Source organism: Hirundo rustica, chromosome 7, assembly GCF_015227805.2.
Source record: "Hirundo rustica isolate bHirRus1 chromosome 7, bHirRus1.pri.v3, whole genome shotgun sequence".
Lineage (NCBI taxonomy): Eukaryota > Metazoa > Chordata > Aves > Passeriformes > Hirundinidae > Hirundo > Hirundo rustica.
In genome coordinates this window covers 12,182,923-12,203,249 of record NC_053456.1, presented here as the reverse complement: position 1 = coordinate 12,203,249, position 20,327 = coordinate 12,182,923, and the positions used below count along the sequence as shown (strand labels likewise).

Sequence of the window (20,327 nt, the reverse complement as noted above, 5' to 3'; positions counted from 1 at the left end):
TCACTTCTAGTTTTTAATATATGGTTTGATAAAATCAATGAAGTTGATAAAATCAAAAGCCATGGCTGGAACTGCTCTTATATTCTTAAATCTAGGGGGGGGAGGTTAGTTAACAAAATGCTTGGCTCTTCTATCTTCAGGAATTTTATTTTCCACTGTTGCTTTTTTATTAAGAAGCAGAACATTTATATTTTGAGTTTCTAAGAAATGTTGATGACTGATGTCTGAGGCATATATGTTTATATCAGTGAAATGAAATTAAATAATGATGTATTGTAACAAATACACTTCAAAAGACTTTTAATAAATTAGCTGCTTCTTCTTCTGTCTTCCTCATGACAATGTTCAATTAATGTATTTTCAATTTTAAATACCTTTAATATTTTCAAGAGTGAAAAAAGCTTGAAACAGAAGACAGTTCTAGAACACAGTGTTGTTCAAGAAACTTAATCTAAGAATGTTAATTCTTTGTCTTCTAAATATGTACATTTCAAGTTGATATACTGAGCGGATGTCAGCCCTTCTGTATTCAGACAGAGGATAAATTTTGTTTTCTAAGATTTTCCAGGTATAATGTGGGTTTTATTCCTGGCACCTGCCTTTCTCTTTTATGGTGTGTCTTTATCAGACAAAGTCATGGTGGTGTTGAACAGCTTTTTAAGCTCTCAGGCAGTGGGCTTCTTTTGGTTGCTTTTCAAGGTCTTTCTTGAGAATCAGGTGGGCACATAAATTTAAATAATTGCTGTTGCTTTTATTATTATTATTACATAGGAAGATTTATTCAAGGTCAGTTAAACAAATGTTTTCAGTGGTTTTTTTTTTGTAGAGTTATCCAGATTTACTCTTCGATTTCTTAATAGTATCTAATTAGAAACTACTTTATTTGAACTAATACTGTCTAAGCAAACCCTTGAATAATTTCATGGTAAGAAAATGAGCACAGAGAATTACACTGAGTTGTTACTTGAGTGATCTGTTTGTTCTAAGTTGAGAAATGTTGATTGCCACAAGTAATGACCAGCTCATCTGGCCTTTGCACACTGAGTGGAACGTGGGTGCAGAGCATGAGACAGGGAAATAAAAATTTTTAACAGCCATTTAAATAAAACAAGCAATTCCAACCTACAGGAAGCAGGCTTAGCTATTTGTTCCCAGGATTTTACTTTAAAATTAGATGATTTTTTTTTTTCCCAAATCATAGAAACATTTACATTTAATCTTTAAAAATGGAATTATTACTGTGAAGGATATATTCTGTAATAAATTGCATACATTAGGTGCTGTTTTCTTAATCTTTGTGCATCATTAAGTTCATCATTCTTCAGACTGTTGCTGCAGTTTAGATTTTTGGGGGGGAGTGGTGTTTGTTTGTTTTTAAATCATTTTCATAGCAGCTGTTCTCTTGGCCTCACTTAATGTAGGATATTCACAATTCATGAAACCCCATAAGAATTCCCAGAAACTTAATAAAAGTAGATAATAAGAGTAAAAAAGGTTCAATCAAGTCATGAATTTAGAGAATGCTTAAAGTTCACTCCTTTCTCTTATAGAGTTCTTGCAAAACATTCTAGGGCTGTTAAGTTCTGGTGTGCACCGGGACTGAGAGGAGTTTGAGTGAGTGGGTGTCAGTCATTTGTATCTGCAAACTCCGTGTCATTACAATACAAACTCTGTTTCAAAAAAATTTAATCTTGCTGCAACTAAGCACTTATTCAGGTCAATTAAATATTTTCTCAGGTGTTTTAAATTGCACATGTCATTTGTGTGATGTACCTTGCAGATTTGTGTGTAGTTTGAGCCTCTTGGTTTGCAGCAGTATTTGTCAGTTTTGCTGAGAAATGCATTCCCTGTACTCCTTGTCAAAATACAAAGCAAGGCTGTGGCTTCAGGTTATGTTTCTTCTTGGGACAGAAGTTATTCTTTAAATTCCCACCTGTATTCCCAAACAACACCTTTGTTCTTTCCCAGCTTCTGCAAGATTTTAGCCCTTCAGCTGTGGGATGCCAGACAAATTCTGTCTTTGAAGGCTTTTCTGTACTGTAGCTGAGGTAATATAATGTCATGGGGGTTTTTTAGTTGCATTATATAATTTCATCCCTGCTACTCAGTTTGGGGTGTTTGGGGAGTTTTTTTGTGTGTTTGATGTAACATTGCAACTCATAAGACTTGGGGCAGGTAAAGTTTTCAGTTTCTGTTGCTACTCAGATAGATGGGAATGCTTCCAGCTTTCATAGGAATGTCTCTGCAGTACACCAAAATTAAATCTGAGAATCGCTTATTCGGTTAAGTATCAGTGCCCTGTGCTGGGTGCAAAAGAAGCATCCAGGCTGAGCAGACAGAGGTGGAATTTAGAATTTCAAAATTTCAATGTTTGATACATCTTAGTTCCCTTCTCTCATCTCCTCAGCTGCACTCTGGCATGAGAAAATTATTTTAATATTGTTAAAGTCAGAGATACAGGACAAATTATACAACCAATCTTAAATGTTAATTAAATAAAATAACTTATTTTTAGATTTAGAAGTGTTGACAGGAGAACTAAAATCAAAAAGCCACAGCACTAAGAAGTTCAGTTCTGCAGTGTGGTAATTTTTTCTTTGAAATTTCTGCAAAGACAGGAAATTGGGGCAACAAACATGAGTGGGTGGGGACTCTGAGGTTAGAGCTGTTAATAAAATAATTGAAACGAAGCTTTGGTGATAAACGCTGCAGCTGTTTATCATGGTGGTGAGGTATTACTTATGAAAGATCAGACCCTATCCACAGAAAAGGTGAGTGGTTTTTGGACATTGGATGTTTCCATAGGGAAGAAGTTGATTCTTTGCTCGTTTGGGAATTGTGTTCGTTTGTTTTATAGATTGAGGAAGTTTTACATAAACATAGTTACGTACATACTTAAGATACAAAGCAGTGGAGGTTTTCAAAGCAGTCAAAAGTATAATTCTTGGAAAAACTTGGATTCTTTTTTCCTCCCTACCCTATATGCTCCTGTGTCTCTCTTTGTAATTTATCTAGTTTCACACAGGCAAGGATTGTGCACTGTTACTGTTGTTGCATGTTAAATAAAGAAAAGCCCTCTCTCCAACTCTCCTACATTCCATTTGTGGCTTTTTCACTGAAATGAGATTCGGTAGTTGCCCTTACATGTCTGTCAGCAAACAGTGTCTGCAGTCCTGTGTGTACCTAATTCAGCATTGGTTATATTATATTCCTCTGTATTTCTCCCTCAGACTGTTCTTTGGGTGGTAGCAGAATGTGCCTCTTGCCAGAGCTGCCTCTTGGTGCTCATCTGCTGCCTGCAAACAGATGTGGGTGTCAGCAGGGTCCAGCTAATCAGAGCCCTGATCAATAAAAGAAGAACGAGAGGCTACATTTAAACATGCATTTTAATTCTGCCATTTCAGTCTCATGGTATTTTAGCTGTTCAGAACTGCTCACATGCACATGTTTGTGAAGAAAGATACCTAAATGGTTTGAGTCGCTCGCATTTGAAGTAAATTACTGAAATCGGAATTTTGGTTTAATTGATCTGATACCAAGCAAATTATTTTTTCAAATCAAATTAATACTCCTTAAATATAATGAAGCATGCTAAGAAATTGGATGTGCTCCTCCTGAGGAATTAATTGATATTTTCCCTCTTTTCAAATATCAATATACTATTAGATTTTTTTTTTTTCCCCAGGTGGAATAACACCTGGAGTAGTATTATTTAGAATAGCCCATCTTGCTTACTGTCTGAAATTTGTCAGCTGTTACACAGTAAGACTTTAGGGCAACAAAGCAGAATGCAATACATGTTTAGAACTGCTTGATGGGGTAAAAATAAGGATAAACCCTCCACAAGCACACCACCGCTCCATTAGTATCAAACAGTTTGACATCTTACTTATTTGTGTATGTGAAGCTTATTCAGTATAATGTTTGGTTGGTTTTTGTCGTAGACTTTTTTGATAACATTAAGGTGGTGACTTGCATTGAGTTTTAAGTTCTCTGAGAAGCAAAAATAGATTTGTAACCAAGTTTCTCGTTTTCAGAGGATGTCATTTGTGTGCAGGTAATTCCGTAATTTCTCCAAGTTCCCCTCTGGAGTTGCTCTTTTAGTAAACCAGTAATAATGATGACAGTAAAGAACAGTTACTATGTGTCACAAGGACAGTGAAGGCAGAAATTATTTTTTGGTATGGGGGTATGGAGCTGTACTGCTTATACAATAATATTGTTACCTCATTGTGGAAAGCTTGAGAATTTAGTGATAGAAAATGGAGGCAAATGGAAATGAAATTATCACAAAAGATTGAAGTATCACTGGAACTAGAGGGGGTTGGCTAATAAAAGAGGAGAAATCTGAACTATGTAGCACCATCAAGGCAGTAGAAGTAAAGTAAAAACCCAATAACACAAATTATACAGGACATGTATGGATTGTTCAAAAGTATTTTTGTTGTTAGCTGAAGAATTTTCAGTTGAAAACAACAAACCACGAAAGTCTGGGTATGTTTAGCTGCAGGATGACTGAACCATCCAATGCAATGCTAAGAAAAAAACAGCCACGGATGATTCATTTGATGCTTTTCAGTATAAAAGGGAAATGTATTTCATGAGAGATTACGAGTATGGTTTCATTTGTGCCTAAGAAATAGGTGAAAGAAACAGCAGGAGATTGTAGGCATCCTGGAATGACTGGAGAATGGGAAGAAAAAGTTTTGTTAATATCAAGAAAGGGCAGCAAGTAGAAAATAGAATTCCTGTTGTATAAAAGCACTGCTGAGAATGACCTTTAACCTGAAGGACATTTCTGGCAGAAAACCAAATGAAGTTCTCTTACCCAGAAAGGAGTTTAAATAGTTAAATAATGTTGCATCTGCCTGACAAGTGACAAGGCACATTCTGGGAGAAAGAATATCATCTTGATGGAAATCCCTGATGTCTAACCAAAATTTTCTGACTCAGTTGCCGTGTTGTTGATTACCTCAGTTTCAGTTCTTCAAAGTCTTAGGGAGTTTTTTTGGCCTGATGTTTTCACTGCTTTATTTTTCCTGAGGTGGCTAAACAGTTGTGTTACTTAGATGTTTGGTTTTTTGTTTTTCGGGGTTTTATTTTTTTGCTTGTTTGTTTGGTTTTGTTCTACATTTTTTCAGTTCAGATCTCGTAATGATTATGCTGTTTGAGTCAGATTGTCTTTGAGTCATGAGAAGTTTAGTGAGTTCAGATTCTGTCTTGCCTGTGTCCCTCACAGCCAGCAGTAGTTTATTACTATTTCAATGGCATTCTTTTCAAAGTACAGTAAATGAAGTACAGTAGATGGAGAAAATACAAACTGCCCATGTAAATACAGCTTTGCATTATTCCATTTCCTTTCTTACATAGCATTTGGTTTCCTATGATAGAAGATCAGTTACATTGTGGTGAGTTTTGTATAATTTTGCTCTTACATCACACAGGTTTTGGTTAGTCATTTTACTTTCTTCTTCCAGATCCCCCAGTAAACCCTTGGCACGGAAGGTCATGAGTGGGATGGATTGGGAAGTAGTGAGTAGGAACTCCCTGTCTGATGACAGGTTGGAAACCCAGAGCCTCCCGTCACGGTCTCCACCTGGAACTCCAAATCAGTGAGTAGCATCAAATCTGCTCTCCTTACAAGTGACTCTTACCTCTAATGTCAGTGACCTACTTGTGTAGTAAAGGGATTAATGTGTTATGTAGAAAAATAGCTTCAAAAAAATCTATGCCAAATGATTCTCTGTAACTCTTAGCTTCAGATTTCAAAAGTTTTTAGGGGTGAGTTTTAGGCGCTTGTCACTTGACCTATAAAAAAATGTAGGATGTGTCACGCTACCCAAAATTTGAGAGTTTGTGTTTTCTCAAGCACAGTTAAAACTAAGTTATTATTTTGGTTTAAAAAAAAAAAAAGACCCTTTGATAAAATCTACATGATATTTAAAAAAGAATTTATTTTGTTTAATATCACTTTTTAAAACTTTGGGGAAAATTACTTAATTGGAAATCCTTGCAGGTTTATTCCTCTTAATTTTTCTGCCTTTCCTTTCAATGTTCACTCTTTTCACATGATAGAGCCTTCTGTTTTAAGTTAGTGAAAAAACATTCCTGATTTCTTTTGGAAGGTGACCAGTTTCCTCAGTGTGCTGAAACTTGCTAAAGAGTCAGTATTACTCAATTTTGTATTACATAAACAAGATTTTAAGATTCTGCAGCATATTATTCACAAGATTAATGTTGTAAATACCTGTAGCATTTAAAAATTACTGAAAAATGTGTAATAATGATGCCTAAAGCATAACAAACCTAATCATGCATGTTTAAAAGAATTTTTAAATTATCATTCTAGTTTTCAAATGGGAAAATTCTGGATTCCAGAAGTGATAAGACTCTCAGTGCAAAGCCTATGATATGCCTTGGAGAAGATGCAGGGGATAAATTGTTCATTTTAATGAATTCAGGTTAAGTTCTGCCATGAGCAAAGTCAGGACTTGTCTTCTTAGGAATCCATTTTTCTTCTTGTTGACTGGGCTGTCAGCTTGTTCATTGGACCATAATAGTTCCAGGCTTCTTTAATTAAAAGTAAATAAATTTATAAAATAGCCCTTAGTGTTTAACACTTACAAAAAATTCAGTACATGTTGATCTGACAACTTAATCGTTTCAGTGATTTTTGAAATTTTAATGTAATTGTGTACAAACACGTGCTTGCGCTGAGAGGAAATAATTTTTTTAGCATCCCATTTTAGTGGGTGGTATCAGAAATGTATATTAACAATAATATTCCCGTCACATTGCACTGCTCTGCTTTCCCTCCTAGCCGCAACTCCGCCTTCGCTCAAGAAGGAGCGCGGTTACGACCCTCGTCAGTCGGGCATTTGGTGGATCATGTGGTTCACAGCTCCCCGAGTGAAGTATTTGTAAATCACAGATCTCCATCCTCCACCCAGGCCAACAGCATCATACTGGAATCATCCCCGTGAGTTCTGCTCTTACTACGCCACTGTAGCCTGCAGGGCTTCTGCAGAGGGGTCAGAAATCTTGGCTTTGAGGAATTTCTTGTTAAACGTGGGCTCAGGGAGACCCAGGCGATCTAACAAAAAGGTGGTTGTTATTTAGGGAGTATTACTCTAGGTCTGTGAGAAAGAGCTAGATGGTGCAGAAGTGAAGACCTGTGTCTGACATATTCCAGGTTCAGGATTACAATACCGTCCCTACCAGCCCAAGCTGTGGGTTTGCTCTAATGTGACCATCGGTGTCTGGATGTGGAACCAAAAGGTGGATTTTTGATAGAATTGAAGAAAAGTTTTAATTCCCCCAAGTTTGGAAATGTTGCTTTTTGTCAAGGCGCAGAAGTGAGCTTTTCAAACTAGGTAGCCAAAATTACCTTTTTGGCACCACAGCATTTGGACATTGCTAGTGTACCTGGTATATTGTTACAGAGTTTATTTTTTAAAGCTCTGTCAGGCTTTATTTTTTTCCAATTATGCTGATCATTCTTTACACTGTAAGCTTAATTATTGTAAGATAAAAGGGGCAAAATAAGAACTATTATTGTGTATTGGGTCCAGAAGTAAGACAAACAAAAAAACCCCCATTGAGTTATTCAAAGATACTGAAATACTCAATAAGCTGGGTTCAGAGTACAGATTAATTGGGAAAAATATTGCAATATATACCATTTTATCACTGCCACTATACCTTCTTTGTATAGCTGTAAGTGTAATGTCAGATATGCCCTCGTAATTTTGTATAATGATCTCTGTTAGCAGGGAAAGCATGCTCATGGTTTCAAAACCAATGGAGAACTGTAGAACAGCACATACCTAATTACATGTTTATAAACAAATACTACGTCTCAGGAAAAATTACTCTGGGAAGCTGTTTAAACACAGTTTTAAAACCTTGCTTAGACTGAGTTTACTTTCAGTTTCAACAACTATGTATAATTGTTAGAAGGGAAATAGAATACAAAACTTCTAAATTTTTACAGAATGGCGCATGATGCTTTTTAAAATAGGCTACAATCGTTACAAATTGACCCTTAGCTAGTTACTTAACTTTCAGGGTTATGTAATATTAATTTGACCTAGTCATGTAAATTCTCCTTTTACTGGTGGACTTTTTAACATATTCATACATCAAAGGACTCTCAGAACTGGAACCGTCCTGAATCTTTTCTCATATTAGAGTTTTGTTGTCCAAAGGCCACTCAGGGTCAGGTTGCTTCTGTTCCAGGGCTTCCAGCTGAAGTCAGTTATGAGGAACTCTTACTGAATGAGTGATACAGTGAAGAAAGCACAACTTTTAAATGCTCTTTTTTATTCATATGCCTTTAAGCGAAGTTGTACAAGATCTTCCTGAGTGTTCTTAGGATTTGTTTGTTTAGTACTTGATTTCTTGACTAAGTCACCATAGAAATGAGTCTTAGAAAGACAGGAAGTGGTTTTGTACAACTCTGGCTGTTCGTTTTCACGTTTTCGCATTTTTTCTGCAGAAAAAGTATCACTCTTCCATCACTAACTGTTAGGGGCTCAGTTTTGGGTTTTTTTTCCTCTTGTTGGAAGCTTAAAACTAAAATTTAATATCCCAGTATAGATCTCTAGTATAAGGTACTTTAAAGAGCGAGGACATTGACTTTCAAAACTATATGAACTCCATTAAGGTCTTTTGAAGGTTTAAGGTGATGTTATTGATTCAAGAATTGCCATTTATTAAGTAAAATAGGAGACAAGGAGTTCATATTAGCTATATCATTTTAAACTATACTGTTCTACAGTCCAAAAAGCTGTTTCTTAACCAATTTGACCTTTCTGGCTGAAAAGATTTTAGTAGTCCATGTGCTAATTTGTCAGAAACTTTTATTTATTGATCAAATTTATATGTGTGAAAAAGAGGAGCTAACCTGCCTGGCAATATTCAGTGATCTTTTTGAGTCTGAAATCAACATAGCAAAAGAAATTAACAGTTTCCATGCAGTTCAGAAAGATATTATGGCTTAGCTAATATACCCTTTAATTGCAAATCTTTTCTCCATCTCCACGTCCTATTCAACACTAAATTGAGAGATAGTGCTTGTAGTTCCCTGAGGTAATTATAACCTCAAATTCCAAAAACAGTGGTAAGTGTTTAGTGTATTAAATTTATGGGGGTTTGTATGGAACTTTTGCTAAATATATTAAAAAGATCAGACCGGATATCTGTAACAAAAATACCCAAAGCTTGCCAGTGCCGGGGTTTGTGTGTTATTTTATTATTATGTAAATTGCTGAATTCAGTAACGGAGAGCTGCTTTGCCTGCAAAATAGGCTGCTTTCACTGCCATTGTCTGAGCATTCATAAGGAAATTCAAAGCTGACTGGGCAAATATAAAGCAGTGAAGTTTATGCCCAAGGCTTGATTGTTAGTTCTCACAATTCATTATGCTAATATATTACAGTACTCGCATTGCTGCTTGTAAAATGCTCCTTTAAGTAACTTTTCAAATCTTTTCTATAAGTTTGTGTGTTGGGTAGGGATTTATTTGTGTTTGTTGACACGTATGTACAGACATCTAGTCAAACATAAGATCCATCTTCTGTTTTTATCAGAATAACTTCTTTTGTGTTTCTGTTCATGTTTTCTGTTCCTTTTTTTTCCTTTGGTTTAAAACTCTCAGGAGTAATTGTTTTCAGGAAAATACATAACTTAAAAGGCTGAGTAATCTGTGCTGGCGAGACTTGAATGAATGCATAAGCAGCTAAAAATCTCTGGGTGACCTTTGTAAGTCTAAATAGAGTATAGCTGCCTTGCAGATTTGTTTTGCAAATGTTGACAATCATCATATTTTTCTCTCCACAAAAATGAATTTAGAAAAGCTGCTTATCTTGAAAAATGAAATGTGCTCTTTTTTCTGTTACTTGCACTGAAAAGTGTTAAGAAATACTATTTTTCTTCCCAACTGTGTTTTGAACATGAGGTTCTTCAGACATCAGACTGAATAATTAGTACATTTTTTTTCTTTTAACACTTCATGAAAAAAATATTTTCTGAAAGTTGAAATAAAGCAGAAAACTAGAGGGAAATATTGTTGGGATCTTTTCGAATGTGCTGTTTTCTTTCATACACTGACAAAAAAGTTACCACTTTTGTTTTCTAAGAATATTGACTAATTTTTTTTTAACTGAAGCAAAAAATGTTTGCCATTTCAAAGTGAAGTGTTCTATTTCCCAGTTTTCATGCTTTTTGAAAGAGGTTCATACTTTTTTTTCTTTTTTTTTTTTTTTTTTTAAATCAGTATACTAAGTTTTGCTCGCAGCTTTTTTTTAATTATTATTTTTGAACATGTATCTGGGAACTGCCTTCCTTGAATTGCGTAGAGCCAAATTATGTGCTATGGAGTTTGATGTGTGCCTTAGGTTTTCAGATTTGCAGCAACTTGAAACCTAGTGCAGTCTCCTACTGAGGCTCTCGCCCTGCTAACAGTTCACTGAGGCAAGACTACAAAATAAAGCAGAGCTGCTCACGTGGCTAGCTGTGTGTTTTGGAGGGAGTTGTGTGCTGAGTTACCACTCCAGCTTGCTGATAACCAAAGGAGCAGTGTGTGTCCTGCTTTTGCCTCTGGGAGTGTGCTTCCCTCCCTGCATGGTGGCCAGCCCGGAGTTAAACCAGAGGGCCCAGGCTTGTCCAAAAAGTATTTTTGGTTGCTTGGTGTAAGCTGTCTTAGCCAAGGGAGGAGCACCAGATCTTCAAGGAAGCAGCCAGGGATGTGGGTGAAAGAACAGACACTCCTATTTTTGGTGGTAGCATTCTCTTTAGATTTAGCTATAACCTGTGAGTTCATTCTTGATGGTTTATGGATCTGGTATCAATGGGCTGTTGTCTGAAATCGTTAAATTACTTAATAGCACCTTTTAATGGGGAGCCTGTGGAGGACGAGATATCCTGCTGGTATTTAGAATCTGGCATTCAAAGCAAGTTATGGGAACTGTGAGCTCGCTGCCCTTTTGAGCTTTTCCAAATGTTCTTCCTAATTCTTGAATATAAATCCATGTAATGAAAGATGAATCATATCTTTATGTAATACAAATTACACACTTATGCTTTTATTCCAAGAGGACTAACAAAAGGAAATCCTCCATATTATACAAAAACACAGAGAACATTGTTATTAATCTAGAATGGAGTGCTTGCAGATCAGAAGTAGTGGGTTATGCATGCTGAAACTTTTTTACCAAGGTCATGGGTAAAAGGTGAACTTGCTGGTTCTGTGTACAGTTACTTGTCAAGAAAAATGCTGCAACAGGTGCAAACACAGGCTGCCAATATATTCTACTGCATTACATTTTTGAGGTTCTAAAAATACCTACAGATAGTCATCTCTCAAAGTCTTGAGTTTCTTCTAATGTTTTCAGTTTATTTGCAACCCTGAAAGAACTGTCAATATCTCATGATTGTTCCACTTCATACTTCTGTTTCGGTACTTAGATCTCAAGAGACTCCTATAGATGGGCAGCCTCCAGCATTACCACCCAAACAATTTAAAAAGAACAGCTGGAACCAAATTCATCATTCACACTCACAGCAAGAACTGGATAACCATATTAATGAAACATTTGATGTTCCTGCATCACCTGAAAAATCCACTGTAAGTTTTTTGACCCAGTTGAACCATGCTGCTTTTCATCAGAATGATGGTCCTATTTTACATAAGTGCTTTTATCAGGAAAAGCTTCTTGAGTCTGGTTTAATTTCTCATAAGAATTTCCAAGAAAGAGACTGTCAAGGGGCCTGTGACAGCAAATACAAAAATATGAGCAAAAGTTCTTTTTCCATGATCAAGCATGCATGAGATGAGTAAGACAGTTGATTGTGTTGACTGAGGTGAAACCTCCCGGATCATTTTTGTGATTTTTGTCCCTCCAAAAGTTTTCCAGTGGTTCTAGTTTTTATACTGGTGCGAACTGTAAATGGGACAAGAAATGTATTGCAGGATGGGAAAACATCCAGATGTAGCAAATACTTTGTAAACAGTTTTGTCAACCTCAAGCATTCAAAATCGAGTCACCTCCCCAAACTGACGTTTGGAAATGCCTTAGTTTATTTATTTATTCTTTTCATCCTGAATTGTAAACCTAGGGTGTTCTCTCAGGCCTTATAACAAGGTTAAGATTCCCATAAAACCCCTGTTTAATTTTGTAGCTGCGGTTTTAACAAAAGGCTCAAAAGTAAAAGTTTAAAGCTTTTGAGTGTTTTGGGAATGTTGTAAAAAAAACTTGGTTTAATTAAATGATGAAACAGAAATTGTAACAGCTTTGTCTTCAACCAGTGCTTACCTGAGTCACATTAAAGTACTGCTCTGTTTTGAAAGATAACACTACTTCAGTCATCAAGTTTTTCTGCCCTGTATTCAGTTATCTTTACCAAATTCACAAAAATAACTTTCACTTGTTTTTTTAACTCCTTTTAGTTCTGCAAAACCAACACAGCTGCATGAATGAGATTATTTTTTCTCTGTGCATTGTCAGTGTGATTGTTTGCTGTGCTCCACTGGGACACATATATGCAGTCTCGCTGAAGGCAGCACACTGTTGTAATTGAACATCTAATTTGGTCTGCTGATGACTTTTTATTTTGGGGATTGCAGAAGAAGGAACAGAGCATGGCTGAAATTTTTGGAATGTCGTTTTGTTTCAAAGTTGCTTTTCTGACCGGAATTCAGGCTCCTGCACCACTAAAGTCTTCTGCTGTTCCATCTCAAATATTTTAAAGAAAACCCCTCACCATTTTGACTTTATAAAGCTATTGAATTTCCTTTGTCTGTTGCATGTACGGAGAGTGTGTGTAGAAAGGTAGTAAGACACATGTGAGAATGGCAACTTTTTACTCCATCTGCAATCCCTAAATATCCAGTCTGAGAATGTCAAAAGTACTTGACAACAGATGTGGTTAGTCCCTTCAGTCAAACACATTAATGATGGCATACAGTGCTCTCTGCACATTTTGCATTATAAACTTCTGCTCAAAATAGAATCTTAAAGCAGGAGATCACCATTTCCTTTCTGACTGGGGAATGCAGTGGCACAAAAGCTGCCAAACACCGCAGGTGAGCACTTGGTTGATGTTCATTCTGTCTGAACTCCCGTGCCAGTGGGCATAGGCTGAAATGATTGGCATATGATCAGGCTTCCTAAGACCCTTCCTGTTCATTAAGATTTCTTGTGCTGTTACTTTCCCAAATTTTTCACTTTTTCATTACTGTGAATGCCCTGGCGAATTCTGTTTTGTTTTAACCAAGAAGTGAAGACATCTGCAACTGAGTTAACTTCTAATGAGTCAACTTAGGTTTTATTTTTCTGAGTATGAGTCTTCTGCTTTTCTGTAACTGATAACTTTGAAAACTTCATTGAAACACACTTCTTTATTCCTTTGCATCCTCCTTGTAGGAACTATAGTAATACTAGCTAATGTTCAATCTGTGAAATATATGTAGATGGGAACCAACTAAAAATCCCTTCAATGGCACGAAGTTGGTATTTTTCAGACTAAAAAGGGAGCTAGTAGTCCTCAGTTTATTGACATTTCCTTTAACAAGGTTGTTGTCATCCAAAAAAAAAAAAAAAAATAAACAAGAAGAAAGCAGCTAAAATTTTCGGAGTTGAACAATCAGTGCAGAACATATGTCACACCTCATATTCCACTAGACTGAAACAGAGTAAGGGACAGGGAACCAGGATTTCCTTGCTTATTGCTGGCATATTGCTGTTAATAGAAACAAAAGGATTCCTTCAATTATCTTCCTTTTCACTGTATTACATTCTTATTGCAGCTCTTCACTGTGGTCTAAAATGAATTTGTGACATTTCCATTTAGTAACCTGATTTTATTAGAGTTTTGAAGCCATTTAGTCTTTTCTAATGTTCTTTCTTACTTTGAGCTTGCTTTGACAAAACAGAACTTTAACTTAGTTATGTCCAAAACTCTTACATGTGTAATTTTCCCTTTTATGCAAACCCAAGATGTTTGTGTTCTTGCTTGATAATTTCTCAAGTGTCCAGAAGCAATTATTTGATAAGGAAACTGCAGAATTATTAGATTACAATATCCTCAAACTCTAACTGTGAACAAAATGTATACTAATATAATATAATTTTGTCTATTAGCCTAATGGTGGTGTCCCCCATGACAATCTTGTTATGATCAGAATGAAACCAGATGAAAATGGAAGGTTTGGCTTCAATGTAAAGGTAACAGTACATCTATTTCTTTTACATTTATTAAAGTTATTTTCTGATATTTGGGATTCCTTACTAATCTATTTTGTTTTTAAAGGGTGGATATGATCAGAAGATGCCAGTAATAGTATCCAGGGTAGCTCCAGGAACACCTGTAAGTTATCAAAAATGCAGACTTGGTAGCAATATCTGTGTATCTCGAAGGATGTACTGAAAATGATAAATTATTTCATAGCTGCCTATGAAAATTAGTTTTTGCTATAACATTATCAGAACAAAGCAAATTACGTGCAGTAAGAATTTGATGGGGCTGTTTTTGAAGTTCTTCAATCCTCAAAAGTATTTTTTTCCTACTGAAACAAAGTTTAATTTCTGAAAATTACAGGGCATTACAGATGCTCAGTATGTACTGGTACTCGAGCTGTGCCATCCTAAAAATACTTCTACTTTATTGCTTTTTTTAGATATAGACATTCAGTAATTTCACATAAATTACATATTGAAAGAGTGGTAAAAATAACTGAAATAGCAAATGTCTTACTTTAGTGGCAGATGTAGCAGAGTAAAGCCAAGATGTAGATTAAAACCAGACATTATGAATCATTCATCAGGTCTGATTGCGTGTTGTTACCGATGTTTAGTGACTATAAGAGTGTCTTCAACCTAGGCACAATATTTGTCAATTTATTACCAGAAACACTGACCTGGTATTCAGCTGAGGTCAGCTCTGGCAATACCTGTTAGAGTGGAGTTAACCATTTATTTCCTGGGTTTTTTTCCTTTTTTTTGCTCTTTGAAAGTATTGAAATGTTTGCCAAAATAATTTTCTTGTATCTTGTTAATTATTATCCCTGAAATATTTAATAACTTGAATAATTTTGGATTTAAACATTAGCTCTGTAGGAAGAAGATAGTTAGTAATGGCTTGTGCACTTTCTTTTCTGCAACAATGTTTAGACTGTGATTGTAATAACAGTTTTTAACACCTGATTCCTCTCTCTGAGATTACTGGGAGTTGTGCTTTGGTTTTTGCCATTACCATTGCAGTATTTCAGACCTCTGAAGCATTTAAGCCCGTGAAATTGATTTGGACACGGTTTTGCCACGTTTCTCCCCTCCCTTCAAAGATAAAAACGTCCTGCTTTTTAATTTCCTATACAAATGGTGATTCAAACAGAGGAGCTCTCTGCATCAGCTGAGGGGTAGAGTAACAGCTGCTGAAAGACACGTTACAGTGCCAGTCACCTCCCAGCTGCAAATGGGAATGGCACTGCCTGTGTATTGTATAACACTTGGATTTATCACTTGAACACAGTGCAGCAACCATAGCAACAGGGCTCTTAGGATTCGAGAGCCCAAGGAGAGTTACTTTAAGTTGTTATTTTAAGGTAAGAAATTGGTAGTGGCTTGTGTTACAGATGGTTTTGGTTTTTTCCCCCACCTTGCAGGCTGATCTGTGTGTCCCTCGTTTGAATGAAGGGGACCAGGTTGTGCTGATTAACGGCAGGGACATAGCAGAGCACACCCACGACCAAGTTGTGATGTTCATTAAAGCTAGCTGTGAGAGACACTCAGGGGAACTTGTGCTCCTAGTTCGACCCAATGGTGAGTGGCTCGTGCATCATAATTAAAAATGAAAATCCACACCCTGCTCTCATTTTCTAACCTCCATTTTGTGTCCTGGCGTGAAGTGTTTAACCTGTAAGAAATTACTCCCTTCCCTGAAAAGGAATTGTGACAACACAGTGTATTGATCCCATAATCTAAAGAGCTGTGTATAACTAAGTGTTGAAAACTAATAAAAAGGTCAGACACCAAATATTTTTAACAGAGCTAATTTAAATTTTGTTCTCACTCTCATTGATAAAAATGTCCAGAAAGCTATCTGGATATTGAGTGTATTTTATAAGGGTATTGTTATTCCCTTAAGGAAAATGTAAAACAAACACAAACAAAAAAACCTCACCAAATATTCAGTGTTTGGGTGACTTTGGAGGTATATACAGTGTATATACAAAATCCTTCCATACATTTTTAACACAATCCAAAATCACTGATAACATTTCTACTTGAGGAGTCTTGGTAGAAGTGCTAAATGCAGTCTAAATAAAAGCTTATGCAGTGTATTCACAAAATACACTGTTGGATCATAGCCAGCAGATGGGTACTGGATTTAATTCTGCTGCACCTCCTAACTATAGTAGAGTTGGAGAGGAAAAAGCAAAATGAAAAATATTGATCTTAATTGGATCAACTGAAATTTGATGTACTACTTCAGACAAAATTTGAGGTACTATTTTAGCAGAATGTCTCATCCACTTCATAAAAAACTTTCCCTTATTCAGTGATTTGCACTCCCCACTTACATGTGCTGTCATTCTGTGTGTAAGCTCTCTTGCAGCTTTTGTGTGCTTACTTTCTTTTCAGTCAAAATTATGAGCTTTATTTGTAAATTTTCTAAAACTATCTTTCCCCTTGCGTGTTGATTATCTTTGTATCTACGAAAACTTGTGAGATGTAGAATTGAGGAGTTGCCAGTTTCCTTCTTTGTAGTGCTGTAATACAATTTAAAGACAGGCTTTTGAACAGCATATGCCTGTTATGTGTAGCAGAAGATGCATATTATTTCTGAGCTTATAGGCAAGACACACATAGAGCATTGATAGCTTTATAATGCCGTGTATTAAATGCAATTTTCTCAGGTGGTCTGCATATCTTGCCCTGATTACTGAAGCCTGAAATGAGTTCTAAGTGACTTGTAAGTAAAATGTAAATGAAGATATAATGACATCAGAGGCATGATGTGAGAATCTGAGATTAGAGAGTTATATCAGGCAAGGCAGGGTATAATGTGAGTTTTGATCAAAATTTTAGCTGTCAGTGATGGGCTTTCACTTAAAATTACTATTACACCAAAGAAAAAAATATTTTTATCATGGATTATCATGATCAGTAAAGGCTACCTGTCCTTGCTGATGGGGACTGAAATCAATGTGCTAATAAATGTGGATTTTTCTACAGGAGGAATGTGGTGTTTTTTCTATTAGTTACAGCTAACTTTAGTCAAACAGCATCTTCAGTCTGAGCATTCACACCTTTGCTTGTTCTAGCTGTCTATGATGTTGTGGAAGAGAAGCTGGAGAGCGAGCCTGATTTTCAGTACATCCCTGAGAAATCTCCACTTGATGGTGTCCATCAAGATGATAATGCTCTGAGGGAATCCATGATTCAGTTAGCAGAGGGGCTTATCACTGGAACTGTCTTGGCTCAGTTTGATGTAAGTACAGTATTGCCTGGAGCTGGGTGCAACTTCCAAGTCTTTTGGGATAACAGGTATTTTAAAGAGAGCAGATTTTCAGTTAAATTTCAGACCAGTCAGCATCCTTTAGCAAAACAATTGTCTTACACTCTGAAAGGAAAAATAACCAAGGAAAAAATCAATCCTGTATTGCATATGCAAACTTAAGAATACCTAAACCTAGGTTTTAGTTTTGTAGATAGCTTTATTGATTACTTACACTTTTTGTGTGGTTATCAGGGACATGCTAATAAAATATTTTCATAAAGATGAAGCCTGAAGAATGTCTGCCAAACTATGTGTTCTGTACTCAGGCCTTCATTCCATACCTAAGTTGCTGTAGAAACTGAATGACGCTGGGCTGTTGATATTCTGTGGGCATTCTCAATGACAGAAGACAAAATAACCACTGAAAAATCCCGCCCGAATTTTAAAGGTTAATGTAACTGTGTAATTTAGAAATAGTTGATTTTTGTTGACTTAGTTGAGACCAGTAGTGCATTTTCTGTGGAGCATTAAGCTGTTGATAGCCGTGGTCTTTCTTCAGCACTGACTTGTGCTTTGGTGATATCCATCTTAAATGCAGGAGATCAAGATCAAGTGGGTTACAGCAGGAAACAGTAGGTTTGTAAAACACAGCTGTGCAAATGTCACGAATTCCTCACCAAATGGAGACCTAACATTATGTTTTGCAGCATATATTTATAAAATATACTTTATATACTAGTCTTTAAGAGCTTTGGTAAAATTTCATTTTATATTTAGAAAGAGCAGATTTTTCCAAGTTATTTAAAATTCTGCTTTAATATAAGTTTTCATTCTCCCTAGCAGGTTCAATGTGTAAAAGATTTTTAAACTGCTTTTTTTGAACCTGGATCGTTTCACTGATATTTTTTGTAGCACAAAGGTTGTGGTAATGCATGACTAAGGCATGAAAGGGTAGGAACCTCTCAAAGGCAATTTTGTGCAGGAAAAGTGCAAGGTAACCAGGATTTGCTCTACAGTTATTGTAATACAGGACATATGGGGGGAAAAAAAAAATTGCCCCAAATGACCAAGTGGAATGACAGTATCAGTGAATTCACTTACCATTATACAATGGTTTTGTATAACTGCTTTTCCTCTGGATCAGTGTTCTAATGGAAGCTTCAAATTTAGTGTTCACTTTGTCTTTAAACAAAATTTGGTTCCATCTTTTTAGAACAAATTCTTTTTAGGCAAATAATATAGCAGTGAGTCTATTGCATCTGTTATGTTCTGAACATCATCTTTGTCTTTTAGCAATTGTATAGGAAAAAGCCGGGAATGACAATGTCTTGTGCCAGATTACCTCAAAACATTTCCAAAAATAGATACAGAGACATTTCGCCTTGTAAGTATTGCTATGTGTATATGTGCTCTAAAAGTATTTTACTGTGGTTAATAAATAAGTAACATCTTTCTAAACATTTTTTTCAGATGATGCTACACGGGTTATTTTAAAAAGTAATGAAGATTACATCAATGCAAATTATATAAATGTGAGTAGTATTTTTTAGAAGTGCTTCTGACATTAGGTAATTCTATAATTTTTCAATGAAAAAAATTGATTTAAAAAATCCATTTTTTATAAATCTAGTTCAGGCTAGAATGGCTACTAAACCTCTAGTCAGAGAGGTTTCAGCGATTCAAAATTTCCTGTAGATATATTTACTTCCTATATTTACTTCCTAATGTTTGGTGGCACATCTTTTGATAAATATTCAAGTCTAGCCCTGCATTTAATGTGAAAAAATGCAAACTGAAGCCAGCCCTCTCCAAAGCAATTAATTCTTCTTTTCTGATTACTTTTCTGACAGTTGTGTTCAACAACAGTAAAGTTTAATTTGGCATCAGTTTTTTACACCTTGTTTCTTTCATTGTTAGTAACAGTAAAATTACAGCTACTTACTTCAATGAAGAAACCCCAGATATTAAATTCTGAGATCTGTGTTTTAAAAGCTAGTGTCAAAAACCCACAGAGCAAGAAATATTTGCACCTGAATTATTTGCCAGCTGCTCTGTAATTTCTTTTTTCAACCATTAATCTTCATTATGGCAACTACATGACTGTCAGTTCATTTGTAAAGTGTATTTGAATCTTTGTAGTAATTTTGCATGTGAAACACTTAATGAATTTTTATCTGTGCCAATTCATATTTGCTAGCCTTTAAGAAATAGAATTAATGTCATGGATGCTTTTTGAAAAATTAGTTACTAAACTGTAAATGCCTGATGCCTGACTTCCATTTGCTGTAGGAGTTGAAATAATGACTTTGTCTTCTCTTAGATGGAAATCCCTTCTTCCACAATAATAAACCAGTACATTGCTTGTCAAGGTCCATTACCGAACACTTGTCCTGATTTTTGGCAGATGACTTGGGAGCAAGGCTCTTCTATGGTTGTAATGTTAACAACTCAAGTAGAACGGGGCAGAGTAAGTAAAACATTTCCTTAAATACCACTTCCAGAATCTCCTAAAAAACTGTTAGTGACTAACCTTTAAAAGATTAGAGGAATATATTGTGATGGTATATAATGATGGGATAAGAGGCAGTCATTTTAAATTAGAAGAGTGTAGGTAGAGTAGATAAAAGGAAGAAATTTATACAATGTAGGTGGTGAAATAATGGCACAGGTTGCCCAGAGAGGTAGTGAATGTCCATCTCTGGAAACGTTGAAGGTCATGTTAGATGGGGCTCAGAGCATCTCAATCTAGTTGGAGATGGACTCATTGCAGGGGGGTTGGACTGGATGGCCTTTAAAGATCTCTTCCAACCAGAACTGTTCTATCATTC

The 20,327-nt window shown here is 35.9% G+C and overlaps 1 protein-coding gene across 3 annotated transcripts in view; it reads left to right on the top strand.

Annotated features, from left to right (window-relative positions):
• PTPN4 (protein tyrosine phosphatase non-receptor type 4) overlaps nt 1-20,327 on the top strand; it is a 108,152-nt gene that overhangs the window by 73,416 nt on the left and 14,409 nt on the right. For all 3 annotated transcript variants that reach the window (XM_040069395.1, XM_058421315.1, XM_040069394.1), the window contains 10 exons: nt 5,478-5,612; nt 6,821-6,979; nt 11,467-11,626; nt 14,142-14,225; nt 14,311-14,367; nt 15,662-15,818; nt 17,324-17,490; nt 18,793-18,883; nt 18,970-19,031; nt 19,820-19,966. In XM_040069395.1, the coding sequence (XP_039925329.1) occupies nt 5,478-5,612; nt 6,821-6,979; nt 11,467-11,626; nt 14,142-14,225; nt 14,311-14,367; nt 15,662-15,818; nt 17,324-17,490; nt 18,793-18,883; nt 18,970-19,031; nt 19,820-19,966 (1,219 nt within the window). The remainder of the gene's footprint in view (nt 1-5,477; nt 5,613-6,820; nt 6,980-11,466; nt 11,627-14,141; nt 14,226-14,310; nt 14,368-15,661; nt 15,819-17,323; nt 17,491-18,792; nt 18,884-18,969; nt 19,032-19,819; nt 19,967-20,327) is intronic.